Here is a 15,950-nt window from a genome sequence, read left to right as displayed (position 1 = left end):
GCCACTCCCCTGTGGGTACAGGGAATCCCGCTGTCCTGAGACAGGCCTGGAGGGTGCTGGACCTGGTGCCACTGGCATCCTCTGTTCATGTGATGGGGCCTGGGGGGTCAGTGAGGACTGGGGTACAGCCTTTATGGGGCATACATCAGAGGTAGGGAGAACACCCGTATAGGTTCACAGAGTAGACAGTGGCAGGTGCTGGTCAGGACCACAGAGCACACAGCAGAGGTGGCGGGCTGGCCTCTAGAGCCTATACGAACAGACATCTGAATGTTCCTGGTAGTGAGAATGGTACATGCAAAGGCCTTGGGGCAGCATGGTGCCTGGCTCCTGGGGTGTTGGAGGCAGAGCGAGGAGGCTGGTGTGGTTGGAGCAGAATGATCGAGGGGCATGAGGGCAGCAGGACAGTGTCCGTGCCAATGTGACCCTAAATGGGAGGGTTTTCAGCAGGGGCAGGACAGGGTCTGTGTTTGAGGAGGATCTCTTGAGGGTTCTTGGGTCAGGGTTGAGGGCTGGGAGGGTGGGATGGGGCAACTGCAGGGAACAGTGAAGAGCAGGCTGGAGGGGGGAGGGTATTTAGAGGAAGAGGCCGCATAAGGGGCGGGCAGAGGGCAGAGTAAGGATGGCCGTGGTGCCCAGCCTGGTTTGCCTGCATCAGGTGTCTCCCCACTGAAGGCAGCCCCCTCCTCCTGCAGTCCCTACAGACTGAGAAGGAGGCTCCCCAGGCCTCACTCGGGGAGGGTCCCTCGGCTGCTCCTCCTTCCAAAAGTGGCCAGAAGACCCGGCCACTGATCCCCGAGATGTGCTTCACCTCCAGCGGTGAGAACACGGAGCCCCTCCCTGCCAACTCCTACATCGGAGACGACGGGACCAGCCTGCTGATTGCCTGTGCCAAGTGCTGCCTGCAGGTCCATGCCAGTGAGTACTGGGTCCGGGCCGGCAGCCGGTGGGGGAGAGCTGTGGGGTCTGTGGCACCCCCTGCTTCACCGTCCCTGGTGGCCACACTCGGCTCTGGAGCCAGCAAGCCCCTTCCCTCTGGGCTGCTGCTTTGGGGTGTCACAGGACCTGGGCAGCCTTTCCCCTGGCTGGTTCTGACGGTTCCACTGAGGCCTGTCCTCCCCTCTGGGTTCTGGCAGCGGCGGGAAGAAATGAAGTGCCCATCGCCTGATTTGAAAGTGCTGTGAGGCTTCCAAACTCCGCACTTTGGGGCAAGAGTCCGAGTTGATGATAAAGCTGAGATTCTAGAGTGGTCTTGGGGGTCCGATCTCTCTTTGCCGTGGGCGATCACTCTCTCCCAAAGCCTGAGGGCCCGACTTAGCTGGAGACAAGAAAATGGATGTGTGCCCCCTTCTCAGGCATTGGGGCAGCAGGTGCGGGAATGAGCTGCCGGGACAGGAGGGAAGCTAGGTCTCCATCCAGCCCCTGCAGAGGCCTGCCCAGAGCTCATCTTGTCCCCTGGCTGGGAGCCTGTCCGCCCTGCCTTGCTGGGTCCAGGTGTGAGATGTGCTCCTGGGTGGGCAGGCTCCTGGGGGATGGCAGGGCAGGCCCAGGCTGAGCCCACCAGACAGACGTCTGGAGGGGCCTGAATCGGGCTGTGCAGGTGGGGATGAGCCCGGGAGCAGAAGCTCAGCATAGTTCCTAGAGACCGGGCCCTGGAGTGAGGTGGAGCCCCCTCTTCTTCCCGGAGTCTGGCCCCCACTGGGCCCCAACCTTGGCCAAGTGCCCCCAGGGCTCAGAGCAGGGGGGGCCGGGCTCAGGCTGTCTTGTGGGGCTTCTGTAGGGACACTTTCTGCTCCCCTGCTGTTCTGCCGTGTTTCCCTGGGACCCTGTGGCACTGGCACGGCCCACTCCAGCCAGCAGAGCCCCCGTCTGCCAGGTGACAGGATCCCAGCTGGCGAGGAACTGCTGGATGGTGACCCCGGGGGTGAGGCATGGCCCTCGCTCCAGGGCACGGCCTCTTGGCCCTCTGCCCTGCCTCTTTTCTAAGCAAACCACCTGGATGATTCATAAGTAGTGATTTTGCCTGAACACAGGGCCCGGCCTGAACGCAGTGTCCCTGAGGCCCACTGGGCATCGTGTACAGCTGCTGGGTTACTGTCCCGGCTTCCCAGCCTTGCCTGGCCTGCAGAGCCCGGGCAGGGCCTCTTAGACTAGACTGGAGACAGCAAGGGCTGCCCGGGCTAAGCAGCCCCGGCGGGGGGCCCCCTCTCCCTCCCCCTACCCCTACCGGAGTTGCAAACAAACCATTTCCAGGCCATCCTGCTGTGCGCAGTGGCCTGGATTCAGGAGGAGAGGGCGGGGAAAGCAATTGCCCTAAATGCTGCCCCCGAATTCCAGGAGGCCCGGCAGCTCTGCGCGGCCTGGCAGCAGATGCCGCCCCGTCTCAGCCGCACCCCCCATCTTGCAGGTTGCTATGGCATCCGCCCCGAGCTGGTCAACGAGGGCTGGACGTGTTCCCGCTGCACGGCACACGCCTGGACTGCGGTAACTCGCCCTTGCAGCTGGGTGGCGCTCTGAAAGCCGCTGAGGCTGTGGGGGCTCCCGGCTGGTCGCTGGGGTGACCCCAGGCTGGCTGGGTCTCCGTTTCTTCCCCTGGGCAGTGCAGGAAGCCCTTGCACTCCTGATGCACGCCCTGCCCAGGCCAGTCCCTTCCTGGAACAGGCCCCGGGGACGGGGACAGACAGGTGGCAGCCCTGCCCTGCACACCCTCACCCCATGGCCGTCTGGTTCCCGCAGGAGTGCTGTCTCTGCAACCTCCGGGAGGAGCCCTACAGAAGACCACCGACCGGAGGTGGGTGGAGGGTCTCCCCCTGGGTGTGCAGACCTGAGGTGTGGGGGCAGCGGTGGGGGGACCTGGAGAAGCAGCTCGCCCAGCACATCACTAAGGTCCCGTCCTGTAAGCCCCAGCTGGCGGCAGTGACAGCGGTGGCGGCGTGGGGCGCAGGGGCGGGCCGGGGGCAGGGAGCACCCTGAGCCCTGACCCCAGCCTGCCCCCGTGCCACCAGGTGGATCCATGTGATCTGTGCCATCGCGGTCCCCGAAGTGCGTTTCCTGAACGTGATGGAGCGCCACCCCGTGGACATCAGCGCCATCCCCGAGCAGCGGTGGAAGCTGGTAGGTGCCCGGGCGTCTTGGCCCCGGGGTGGGGGTGTGGGTGTGGGCCGGGGTGTGGGCGTGGGCCGGCTGGTGCCGTGGACTTCAGTTCCACCGAACCGGTTTCTTTTCTCGGGAGCCACCAAGCAGTGGGTGCTCTCCGCGCCCGCCCACATGGGGGAAGCTGCACTCCCCCTCCCCGGCTTTTCTAATAACCCTGACATCTACCCTGACAGCCTCCCAGCACTGTCCCACGCTGCTAACTGTGGCACGCCGCCGCGGCACGGACAGCAGAGCATGACTGGCTTTACACACATTGAGCCGCCACTGCCCCCTCCCCCCAGCCTCCACTCTGCTTTCTGCACCCGGGACTGGGGTTATGCGGGACACGTCCTTCTGGGTCAGTTCCTCTCTGTGGGTGACGTCCTCAAGGTCCGTCCCATGGCAGGATTTGCTTCTTTTTGCAGCTGGGTAGTAGTCCATCGTGTGGCCACGCCATATGTCCTTACCCGTTCCTCCGCTGATGGACACTTGGCCGCTTCTGTGTCTTGGCCACTGCACATAATGCTGCGTGGACACGGGGGTGCAGATGCCTCCTGAGGTCCTGTTCTCATTTCCTTTGGGTAAACACCCTGTAGTGGAGTTCCTCGATCGTATGGTGGTTCTATTTTCTTTAATTTTAAGTACTCTCTGTACCCAACTCGGGACTCGAATGCACACTGCTGAGACCCAAGAGTTGGATGCTCTACCCCTGGGCCAGCCAGGCACCCCCAGTGGTTCTGAGTTTTCGAGGAACCTCCGTACTGCCCTCCAGAGTGGCCGCATCAGTTCGCATCCCCACAAGCAGTGCGACAGGGCTCCCCTCTGTCCACGTCCTCGCCGACCCCTGTGGTTTCCTGTTGATGTCAGCCACCCTGACAGGGCTGAGGTGGTCTCTCACTGTGGTTTTGATTTGCATTTCCCTGGCGATGAGTGATGGTGAGCATCTTTTTCATGTGCCCGTGGGCCACCTATCTGGATGTCTTCTTTGGAAAAATATCTACTTAGGTTCTTTGCTAATTTGTAAATTGGAGGCTGCTTTTCTTCGCTGCTTGGTTGCAGGAATTCTGTAACCGGCTCCTCTTGATGCTCATTGCACGTCCCGCTGCAAGGAGGGGACTGGACTTGGGTGGAGTGTGGCCCTGAGGCTCATGCCACCTCCTCTTGCTGAGGACGTCACCCTGGGGGAGCCCCTGGGGCAGCAGGCAGGGTGGGCAGAGTGTGACTGTGCGCAGCCATGGGCCAGCCACGAGACTTTGGGCAGACCCCTTGACCTCCATGTGCCTCAGCCTTCCCATCTGTAAGTCAGGTGGCCCATGGCCTCCTGCGTGGTGGCATTAACTGGGCCCAGCCATCCGGCGCTGGTTGGGCCATGCGTGCACCGGCTCCTGCTCCCAGGCCCATCATTGCCGCCAGTTCACAGCTTTGCTGCGGGAATGTGCGTAGTGGCTCTGACAGGGATGTGTCTCATGGCACCTGACCGCATCCGGCCGCCTGGGTGGTCCCAGGGGTGTCATTCCCCCAAGGCTGCAGGCGGGCAGGAGGCCAAGGGGGCTTGGGGCATGGGCCTTGTGAGGAGTCCTGTGGGATGTGGTGCTCAGAGCCCATGGGTGTGGGGCTCCCTCGCAGGGTTGGGGGGACAGCCGGAGGGAGCCCGTGCAGGAGGGGCGGGGGCCCTGGGCCATGGAGCACAGGGCGGCCAGCGCCAGGCCAGCGCCTGCCTCACGGCTGCAGACAGGTGATTAGGACGAGGGCCTGCAGGTGATCCTCCAGGAACGCGGCGTGAAAGACTTCATTATTCAGGTGGAGTGATGGCGCGGCTCGCGGCGCGCGTGATAGATCCTCCCTCCCAGACGCTTTATGGATCATCTGACATTTCCAGCTTGCAGCCTCTTCATTACCAGCACTTGTAACGATGAATTAAAAATCCTTCTACATGAGGCTTACTTGTACTGCCTAATGGAGCCTCGCAAGGAAGCCGGCAGTTAACTCCTGCTTACCCGACCGCCCGCCCACCTCCCAGGGCCACGTGCTGGCCACGGGCTCAGGGGTGGCCCCTCCTGCTCATCTGTCCTCCTGTCTGTCCCCACGACTGCCTGGCTTCTGGCCCTGGGCGCTGCGGGTGTCCTGTCTAGTGGGGTGGCCCGTGTGTACCGTGGCCCAGGCCCCGATTGCCTGTCGGGTCAGCAGGATTAGTGTCTGTGCTCACCCCCGTTGCCAGGCTGGGCTGATCCCCGGAGGAACTTTGAGGTCGGGTCGGGCCTCTGAGTGGGAAAGATCAGCTTACGGGGCTACTGCAGCAGGGCTGGTGGGGGGCAGGCCCTCTTGCCGGCCCTGCCGTGAGGCGGAGCACTGGAGGGAGGGTGGGCATTTGCCAAAGCAGGTTGGTGGGTGGGCACAAGGGGCAGGCTGAGGACATAGGACCTGGAGGGGGGTCTGCAGGTGGGAGCAGCCTACTGACCAGCGTTGCACCCGTCTGTGACCCCTGGCTCCTGCAGAACCCCACTCTCCACCGACCTCTGCTGCCCTCCCTGCACCCCCTGCTGCAGCCTCCAGGGGAGACCCAGACGCCCAGCCCCAGGGGGCTCCCAACTGAAGGCACACTGTGGGGCAGGGGGCATCCTAACTGATGCAGAAGCTCCGGATGAAGGGTACCATGCCCGGGCTGAAACCTTCCTGCTGTCGGGCCCAGCCCTTGGCTTCCCCTGGGCCTGCACCGCGGGGTCGGCGGGGGGGGGGGGGGGGGGCTCTGACTCCGCGGGGGGGCCTCCGCTCCCCGCCCCGGGGCTGGTGCCTCCCTGCACAGTCCCTTCCCCGCGGAGGAGGCCCAGTACTGGAGGGTTAACGCAGCTCCCGCCCACGGTGTCCGCGCCGTCCCCGCAGGCTGGCGGGATTAGGTATTGACAGTTTAATAATGAGATCTCGTTGCCATCGATCGGCGGCGGGCGCGCTCCTGCGGCGCCCTTTGCTGCGCGGCTTATCTGGCTTTTGAACATGGTTTACAGAGCGATAAAGGCCCGCTTAGTAAATGCTCAGGGTGACGGCAGTGGGGGGGTGTCGGGCTGCCCCACAGCACAGACCTGGCGGGGTGGGCGCAGCCCCGTGGAGGAGGTGACTCCATGGTGCCCATATTCAGAATTAAGGTAGGATTCCCCATTTTAAAGTATACGGTTGAGTAGCTTTTAGTACATTCACAGAGTTGGGCAATCATCACCGAGATCTAGTTCCAGAACATTCCATCTCACCAAAAAGAAACTCATCCCCATCAGGTATCAGACCCCTTCCCCAGCACCCCCCCCCAGTCCCCTCCCTGTCCGTGGAGGAGCCCGTCCTGGAGGTGTCCCACACGTGGACTCACACGCCTCAGGGCCTCCTGTGTCTGGTTCCCTCCCTGAGCGTTGTGGACTCAGGGTCCATCCCCGGGCTGGCGTGTGGGTGCCTGGCTCCTGTTTGCAGCCGAGGGACATGCCCATGGGTGACTCTTCAGTGCCTACTCCAGGCAGCTAGACCCAGAGGGTGTGTGGAGAAGAATCCAGAAATGCTCCTGCAGGAAGCCGCTGGCTGGGTTTGGGGGCCTCTCCACCACGGTCAAGACCCCTGGCCGCGCAGAGCTCTGCGGGCTTTACCACGCTGCCTCCACCCATCCAGCCATGCGGGCCACTGCCTTCCGGCCCGGGGTCTTGAGGGCCGTTCCAGGGAGACCACCCTGGGAGTCTTCTAGCCCCATGTCCTCTGTGTCCCCCCAGAAATGCGTGTACTGCCGGAAACGGATGAAGAAGGTGTCGGGAGCCTGCATCCAGTGCTCCTGCGAGCACTGCTCCACCTCCTTCCACGTGACCTGCGCCCACGCCGCCGGGGTCCTCATGGAGCCTGACGACTGGCCCTACGTCGTCTCCATCACCTGCTTCAAGCACAAGTCAGGGAGCCACACGGTGAGCACCCAGCCTGCCCCCGCCCGCCCTGCGGCCGGCCGGCCGCCCGCGCTGACGCAGCCCCATACCCACTCCCCCAGGTCCAGTTCCTGCGGGCCGTGTCCTTGGGCCAGATGGTCATCACCAAGAACCGCAACGGGCTCTACTACCGGTGCCGGGTCATCGGCACCAGCGCGCAGACCTTCTACGAAGTGAACTTTGACGACGGGTCCTACAGCGACAACCTGTACCCGGAGAGCATTACCGTGAGCAGCGCGCGGGGCAGGCACGGGGTGGCCATCGGGAAGCCGGGAGGTGGCCCTGTGGGGTTGCCCAGGGCCCCCTGCAGGAGAGGTGCTGCTGGCTTCTGCAGAAAGTTCTAGGCGAGCCTGCAGCGGGGTGGCCCCATGCAGCCAGGCCCCCACACCCACACGCTCACCTGGAGAGGTCAGGCCCAGAGCGCCACTTGCCTCCCTGCTTGCTGCCAACACCTGTCAGGACGAGTTCAAGTGCCCGGCATGGCGTGGGGCAGAGCTACAGCCCAGCAGAGGCCACGGGCCTGGTGGCCTCACCTCCCTCCACCTTCTTCCCCTGCAGAGTAGGGACTGTGTCCGGCTGGGACCCCCACCCGAGGGGGAGTTCGTGGAGCTGCGGTGGGCGGATGGCAACATGTACAAGGCCAGGTTCATTTCCTCGGTGACGAGTCACGTCTACCAGGTGAGCGGGCCCCTGCTTTGCAGGCGGAGGGACGGAGGGCTAGGCGGGTCCTGGCCAGCTCCTGCTGGGGACTTGATGCTCGCCTGCTTGGCGTAAATGCTCAGGATTCGTTAGGTCTCGGTTGTCCCCAGAGGGCTGTCTCCCCGGTTCCCTGTGTGTGACACAACATTCATAACATAAAACTTACTGTTTTAAGCATTTTTAAGTGTACAGTCCAGTGCTCCTGATTTTTTTTTTTTAATCTATGGGGCTGTGAGTTTCTTCCCATGATTGTGGGAGAGAAATTATGTAGGAACCTGAAATCTTGGGAAAAAATCACCCACATTCCAGCAACCGGAGTTGATGGCCACTAATCCTCAGCTGTTTTGCTTTCTCCTGTATCTGTATTTCGCCAGCACTCGTATCTCTTTGTCACACCCCTACATGCCATCCCTCTCGCTGCCCTTGCTCTGTGACCTGGGCACCCCAGAGCAGTGCCCTCCGTGGGAGGCAGCAGAGGCCGCTCCTGAAAACTGCACCCCTTTGCAGGTGGAGTTTGAGGATGGGTCTCAGCTGATGGTGAAGCGTGGGGACATCTTCACCCTGGACGAGGAGCTGCCCAAGAGGGTCCGGTCGCGGCTGGTAAGTGGTGTGTCTGAGCAAGGTGGGGGCTGTCCCCGGAAGTCCTTAGGGGTCCCCAGGGAAGCGGCCCATGGTAGCCTCGATTCCCCCTTGTCCTTGGTCCCAGGGAGGGACCCCGGTCAGTCGTGGGAAGGGCGGGTTGCAGGGCTGGTGATGCCTGGCCAGGGGGAGGCACACCTGCGGGAGCTCCCCCCACCTTGGTGCTCGGCGGTGGTCGCCCCGACACAGAGCCTGAGCCTGAGCTCCAGCCTGGGTGGTGGCAGCGCAGAAACGCTTTTGCACAGCTCCCCCCTCTGAAAGGGAACAGCGGGCCCCAGGGTCGAGGGACGGTGACTGGCCTTCTCTCCCAGGCCTTTGCGCTTGTCTATCTGTCGTGTTTAATCCAAAGGCAGGGTTTTGAGGAGCAGGCGGCTGTGGCAGGCGGTGAATGAGCTCAAAGCAAGAGCTGGTGCGGGTCGCACCACTGACCGCAGACCCCAGGTGCCTGCGGGGAAGGGCAGGGTGCAGACAGAGCCGGGCCTTCTGACAGTGACACGGGTCGCTGCCTCTGCGTGAACCCCCCCGCCGTGCATGCGAGCCTCGCAGCAGGCAGGGCCCGGGCACAGGGGCCGGCCCCCCTAGCCCCTGGCCCCCGGGGGGGGCGGGCGAGCAGAGCCCCCGCGTCAGTCTGTTGGGGCTGCTCTGGCGAAGCTCCGCTCTGGGGGTCCCGAGGTACCGGCGGTGGCGTTTCTCACGGTTCTGGAGGCTGCACGTTTGGCATCCAGGTGTGGGCAGCTCCGGTGGCCGGGACCACAGCTTCCGATCCACGGACGCCTCCTCCTGGGGTCTTCCCGCGGCTGGAGCGAGGGCGACTCCGGGGGTCTTTCTCCTTTAGGGGCCCTGACCGCATTGACGGGGGCCCCACCTCCTGACACAGGCCCCTGGGGGTGTAGAGCTGCGACCCATGACTGCGGGGGGGACGCGGGGCTTGGGCCCCCACGCCCCGCCGCCGCGCTAACCCCTGTACCGTCTGGTCTCCTGCAGTCGCTCAGCACGGGGGCACCTCAGGAGAACACCTTCTCGGGGGAGGAGGTGAAGGCCGCCAAGCGCCCGCGGGTGGGCACCCCGCGCGCCCCCGAGGACTCAGGGCGGAACCCGGACTACCTAGCGTTCATGGAGAGCCTGCTGCAGGCGCAGTGCCGGCCCGGGGCCCCCTTCTAGGACAGCCGGCCGCCCGGTGGTCCCCGAGGCCCAGCAAGGCAGGCGGCGGCGGGCCCTGGCGTGTGCTTGCTGTGGATTCCTGTCCTCGCCTCCCACCCCGGTCCCCCCGAGGGGCCACCCGACTCCGCGTGGCGACAGGAGCCAGCGGGACGCCGGCACGCGGCCCGGACTCAGGGAGCAGGGCCACGCGGGCTCTGGGGGGGGGCCCGGCCGGGGACTCGCGCCACCCCCACTACTCAGATTCGTAAACCATGTAAGCTCTTCTCGAAAAGGTGCTACTGCATTGCCTGCCTCCTGAGCAGCCTTTGAGATTGTGACTTCTGTACATACATCACCTTTGTGAGGCTCTTTCTATAAATACCTATTGTTTAAAAAAAAAAAACACGAGAAAAAAAAAAGGAAAATGAGGAAAAGGAAAAAAATCCCCCACATTGTTTTCTAGATTTGTGGCTTTAAAGAGGAAACAAAACAAAACAGAATTTTTTTTTCTCAGAACCAGGATACGCTGAGGGAGATAAAAGCATCTCGTTTTTCGGGGTTCCGTTTTGTTTTGTTTCGTCATGTTTTAAGACCTTGCCTGTCTCGGCGAGTGAGCGGCAGGGAGGTGCCTGGGAGGCCGGCAGGGTGGCCCTCCTCTCCCCGGCCTCCGCGAAGGTCTGGGCGGCTGGCACCGCCTCCTTGGCCAGCGTCCTCGCTCTCTGCACCCACGGGGGCCACCGCTGGCCGCCAGGGCCCCCGAGCCCCCCTCGGGTCTGCACACGCCTTCACAAAATAACCGCCCTCTCTCCTGGTTTGCTCCATCTTTCGCTTCTTCCCCTCTTGAGAACCCCCGCTTGGCGGAGGCCCCCAGTGTTTGCAGAAGGCCTCGGTGGCCACGGGGCGTCCCCACGCCCGGCCTCCCGTGGCCCTCCCCGGGTGAGCATGGCTGGCCTGGCTGTTCCCGGTGGCCACCTGGGGAGGGGGCACGTGGACCCACACAGGCCTCCCTGGTGGCCTGAGTCCGGCTGTGTCCCCAGGCTCTGGCCACCCAGGCGTCCCCCACCCACCCCCACCCCCATGTCGGCTGCTGCCCCAGGTGTGTAGGGGCACCTGCCTTGGACCCCAGGGGGCTGGGGCGTCCCGTGCCCCTTTTGAGAAGCATGGACCAGTGTGTCCGGGGGACAGCGAGAGAACAGCTGCCGACAGCCCCGAGCCGAGAGCCACCCGAGCCGAGAGCCGTGGGTTGGGTGCGTGAGAGCGAGCTCGGAGGGGCTTGGGCCCCGCCACATGCCCCAGGGAGCCTTCCCCAGCGCGGCGGCCCTTGCTGTCCTGCCCAGGGATTGACAGCTTAATTTGCTTGTGTAAAAAAAAAAAAAAAAAAAAAAAAATTAAAATTAAAATTAAAATTAAAAAAAAAAAAAACTGTTCCGATGGTTTTCAGGCCAGAGAGAACCATATAAGGAGAACGGAAAGAATGTAAATGAGCCGAGAACTTTCATTTCCTTGGTGGGGGGCGGGGGGCAGGTGCCCTGGAGCAGGGCGGGGGCGGGGGTCCGAGGGGCACCAGCCGGGATGTGGGGGTTCCCCTCTGCATGCAGCAGCCCCGCCCAGATGCCGGCACTGTGTTCATATGTAGTTTGAAAATGCTATTTATATTGTAAAGAGAACGAACAGAAGTGGGCTGGCCCTCCGGGTCAGGGGTGGGCCGCACCCCGCAGGGTCTCTCTGGGTCTGGGGTGACGCGCAGACAGGCCGCGGCTCAACACGGGGAACGCGCATTTCCCCACAAAGGTATATCCGTGTCTATGTACAAAAACAAAAGACAAAAAACCCTACCCACCCTGATTTTTCTCCCACCCGAGATTAAGGATGCGCTGTATTTTTGCCTAATTTCCCCTGCCTCTAGGTTCATAATGAATTAAAGGCTCGTGAGCACTGCGAATTACAGCTCGCTGTCGTGGCGGTGTCTTCATTTCTGGGTGGGCGCCGGGAGCGGGAGTCTCCCCGTGGGGGCACCTGGGCCGCTGCTCCCACGGCCCCGGGGTGTGGGTGAGGCCTCCCGGGGGGTGCTGGCTGACAGGGCGGCCTGGACCCCGGGCTCCCGCTCCAGCTGCGTCCGTCCACAGCCGCAGACCCTCCCTCCGCCCAGGCTGGGGCCAGCGGTGGCCAGTCCCCCTCAGAGACACCCCTTGCTCGTCTGGGGCCCGTGGGCACCCTCTCCCGCCGCCCCCCTGACCTCCCGGTTCCAGTGACTTCTGAGCCAAGGAGCATGCCGGACCGTGGGGTCGGCCAGGCCCCTGCCCCTGTGAACGTGCCGCTCCTCCAAGTCCTGGGGGTGCAGCACCAGGGCAGCTGGTCTGAGCTCTGCCCTCGTGGAGGCAGCGGCAGTGGGAGAGGCAGTCAGTCAGGAAGTAAGGCTCGCCCGGCGAGGAAGAGAGCAGACGGGGAGGAAGGCTTTTACACAGGGCGTCTCGAAGGAGATGATGGCGTGGCGGGCACGGTCTGTGCAAAGGCCCTGGGGCGGTACCAGGCCTGGTGTGTTCTAGGCCCATGTGACCGGGGCAGAGAGAGGAGGGGAGATGGGGACACACCACGTGGGGCCTTGGGGATCCCAGGGAGGACAGGGACTTTGACCCTGGGGGAGGAATGGGGCCTGGAGGGCTGTGGGCAGGGAAGGGCAGGCCCTCTGGTGGCTGCTGTGGGGAGGCCACAGTGGGGGGGGGGTGCAGGGGTGGGGGAGCCTGGGACCAGGATGCCGGGGCCTGAGCACCTGGAAAGGTGGTTTACCACTAAGTGCGGGGGGGGGGGGGGCGGTGAGACCAGCTCAGACCTGAGCGACGACCCCACATGAATCTACGGCGCATACACGGGTCTGGGGGCCGTTAGGAGATGCCAGCTTGGGGGGGGGCGTGTGCACCGGATGCCCCACACGGGGGTGCCCATCTCTGGGCCTCAGTTTCTCCCCGGTGCAGGCATCCTGGGTAGTTGCATCCTGAGCACCAGTTTCCTTTGATAAAATCATCCGGGCACTGCTGCCCTCACCCCACTTCCCAGATCCTCCTTTTCAGGGGGCCCCTGCCTCCATCGTCCTCTCAACAGCCCCAGGACTCAGTTTCCCCGTCTGTGGCACTGACTGGCTGGGTCAGCATCCCCCCACCCCCGCCCCAGGGGTCTGGCAGCCACGATCTGCCCACCGCCCCGAGGAGGGGGCCGCTGGCCCGGGTGTCTGGCCTGGCCACGGAGGACCTGCTGCTTCCCACGCGGGTGCGTGGCCGTGTGGAGCCCCTGCGGGGCCGAGGGTGCCCGGGGACTGGGCCCGGGAGAGAAGCCTGAGGACAAGGGAAAGACAGCTGCTGCTTCTCCGGAGTTTGGGGTTTGGGAAAGCAGGGGGACCCCAGAGCAGCTTTGACACCTGCCCCCACGGATCAGAACAGGCAGGGACGGGGGACGAGCTGGCGGTCACGGAAGTGGGCCCGAGAGGGCGTCCGGAGGCCCTTCGGGGAGGTGATGTTTGAAGGATCTGAGCCCCCAAGCGACAGCCTATGAAAGACCCGGGGCAGCTGCACAGCGTGGTGAGTACACGGTCCGAGGACGCGGCCCGGCGGCCTGGGGGGCCCAGGCTGGCTTTCCATCTGTTTTTGTAAATAAAGTTTTATTGGCACCCTCTGTGCGCGCTTGTTTAGTGCTCATCCGTGGTGGGTTGTTTTGTTTTTGTTTTTGTTTTTGTTTTTTTTATTCATGAGAGACACAGAGCGAGACAGGCAGAGACAGGCAGGGGGAGAAGCAGGCTCCACGCGGGGAGCCCGATGTGGGACTCGATCCTGGGACCCCAGGATCACGCCCTGAGCCGAAGGGAGACGCTCAACCACCGAGCCTCCCAGGCGTCCCATCCATGGTGGCTTTTGCGCTGCAGCAGCAGAGCCGAGCACCGGCCACGGAGACAGATACTCAGCACCTGGCCCCTTACTGACCAAAACGTGCTCTTCTCAGACCTAGAATAAGCGGGAGGCCGCAGCCCCCACCCCCTGTGGCTACCTTCCCTGGGGGGGAGCAGCCCTCAGGGCCCAGACCCCCGCCGTCTCTCAAAGGCCCCCCGTTAGGCCACCTGTGTCTGAGCACCCCTCCCCCTCCGGGACTTTGACCGAAGGACCCCCCCCCATCCATCCATCATCCATCTGCAGGGCGGGCAGGGCTCTGGCCTCCAAGCCTCTGCACCCGCAAGTGGCCCGTGGTCAAGCCCTGCAGGCTGTCCCCCGCCCCCCGAGTCACCACCTGTGTCCAGGGCAGAGAAGGACAGCAGACAGGCCTCCGTTGGCCTCTGCGGCCTGTGACCCCCGCTGTCACAGTCCATGGCTGTCGTGATGGTGCTGAAACCCCTGTGCAGTCTCCTCCCCGCCAGCCTCCACCCATGTCCCCCCGGCCGCCTGCCACCCCTCGGGGACAGAGAGTCACAGCCCCGACATAATGCCGAGGCCCCAGGAGCCAGCCGGGCGCAGGCTCTTGGGAGGGGCGCCCGGGGCGCCGGCACTCTCGGCAGCCGCCGTTATTTATGGATTAGATTTACTTAGTGCTTTTGCTCTGTTAACGGAGAAAATAAGAATTATTTGCTGCCACGGGCCGCCCGAGGGGTGACACATGGCGGCGGAGGCGAGGCCAGGAAGAGTAAGTATCCAGGTGCCTGGCGTCCCTGCGTGGCATCCATCCTGGCCGCTCAGCAAGCGACAGGGACAAATGACTCCCCAGCGGCAGCAGCCCGGGCAGGGCGAGGCGGGGGCCTCTCCCGCGCACCCCGCGGGCCCCAGCGCCCCTTGCTGCTGGAGCACAAGACCCGAGGTGCGCAGGGGAAATAGGGTGTTTGAAGTCGCCTCTGTGGCACCGGCCCCTGGGGGCGGCCCTGCCCCCCCCCAGATCACGGCTCTGCTGTCCCGCGGTCGGCTTCCTGGGGTCGCGGCGACCATGCACCACAGCCGAGTGGCTCAGAACAGCGGGCACGGACTCTCGAAGTCCTGGAGGCCACTTGTCCGAAATCCTGGTGTGGCTCCCGGAGGCCCCGGGGCACCTTCCCTGCCTCATCCTCCCTCGGTGGCCCCAGTGTCCCTCGGCACACGGCCGTCTCGCTGTGGCCTGGGTCCTCCCCGACCCTCTGTCTCTGGGGCCCGTCAGCCTCTGTCTTGTGGGGACGCCAGGCGTGGATGCAGGGCCCACCCGGGGACCCCGGATGCTCTCCTCCTCTCACGACCCTTCACTACACCCGCGAAGACGCTTGATTCCAAATCGGGTCCGAGGCGCCAGGAAGTGGGGTGTGGGCTGGTGTTTTGGGGGAACCCTGCCCACCCCCCGGTCAAACCGCTCCAGCACCCTTTCCCCGCCCGGACCTGCTGTCCTCTGCTGTCCCTGCCCGGTCCCACGACCGTCCGCCCACTTGGGTGCACCGCACGCATATGAGGACGTGGTCTCGGTCGCCGTGGCACCTGCGTGGGGGCAGGTGGGACCGTGAGTCCCGGGGTTGGCGGGCGGGCCCCCGAGGGCCGGGGAGGCCGGTCACGTCCAGGGCCCGTGGCGCGGGGAGCAGGGTGCCTACCTCCGGAGGCAGCTCGGACCCCGCAGCACGGCCCGCGTCACGCAGCACACGGTGACAGGCATCGGTGTGCCAGGAATCACGAGGCAAAAGCGTACAGACCCCGGCGCGTCCAGACGGTGCCTCGGGCGGGGTTGTGGCCGACACGGATACGCTGGGCCGAACACAGGCCGCGCACCCCCTGCGCTCCCCTTAGAAGAGCCTGGCGCCCCGGCGTCGCCGTCCTGGACCTGCAGGTGCCATGCGGGGCCTGAGGAGATGGGCAGGTGCGTGCGCGTGTCGGGGGCAGATGGCAGCTGAGGGCCGGGAGGAGCCGCCATGGACCTTGTCCCTTGACCATTCGGGGTCAGGAGCGTCGGGGCGCGCTCGTGGTTCCAGTCCCTGGAGCGACTGTGGGCACGGACAGACGGACCCGCAGGGTAGTGGCCGCAGGTGTGCGTGGGCCTGGGAAGGACGTGGGACCTGAGCCAAAGCCACCCCCGGGGCCGAGGCCGGGCGGCTGGGACAACAGGCCCGGGGAGGCTGTTGGGTTATAACAGAGAATAATAGAGAATAAAAGAAATATGCAAAGTCCTATAAATAATTGAATGAATAAATGGGGAGGAAAAGGGACTGTTCTCCCTCGCAGACGGCGTCTAAACCCTGAACGGAGGAGCGACGAGAGGCAGCCGCTTGCGATGGAGCTGATGGAGCTGATGGAGCTGATGGAGCTGATGGAGCTCCGTCCCGGGGGCTGGGCTGCCCTGGGAGAGCAGGCAGGGAAAATAAACCCCTCAGGGGAGGCAGACGGGAGGCACAACCGAATTATGGGG

The 15,950-nt window shown here is 64.1% G+C and overlaps 1 protein-coding gene across 1 annotated transcript in view; it reads left to right on the top strand.

The window, feature by feature from the left end:
• The window catches only part of KDM4B (lysine demethylase 4B), a 135,073-nt gene extending 124,953 nt beyond the window's left edge, over window positions 1-10,120 (top strand). Inside the window, 10 exon segments of the mRNA XM_055343272.1 lie at window positions 696-918; window positions 2,408-2,484; window positions 2,737-2,755; window positions 2,758-2,791; window positions 3,006-3,114; window positions 6,879-7,155; window positions 7,158-7,309; window positions 7,641-7,760; window positions 8,289-8,381; window positions 9,405-10,120. Coding sequence (XP_055199247.1) covers window positions 696-918; window positions 2,408-2,484; window positions 2,737-2,755; window positions 2,758-2,791; window positions 3,006-3,114; window positions 6,879-7,155; window positions 7,158-7,309; window positions 7,641-7,760; window positions 8,289-8,381; window positions 9,405-9,581 — 1,281 coding nt within the window. The 3' untranslated portion in view covers window positions 9,582-10,120.
• The last annotated feature ends 5,830 nt before the right edge of the window (window positions 10,121-15,950 follow it).

Source organism: Nyctereutes procyonoides, unplaced genomic scaffold (assembly GCF_905146905.1).
Source record: "Nyctereutes procyonoides isolate TBG_1078 unplaced genomic scaffold, NYPRO_anot_genome, whole genome shotgun sequence".
Lineage (NCBI taxonomy): Eukaryota > Metazoa > Chordata > Mammalia > Carnivora > Canidae > Nyctereutes > Nyctereutes procyonoides.
Note: the sequence above shows the minus strand (reverse complement) of the source record. Positions and strands in the feature narration are given on the sequence as shown.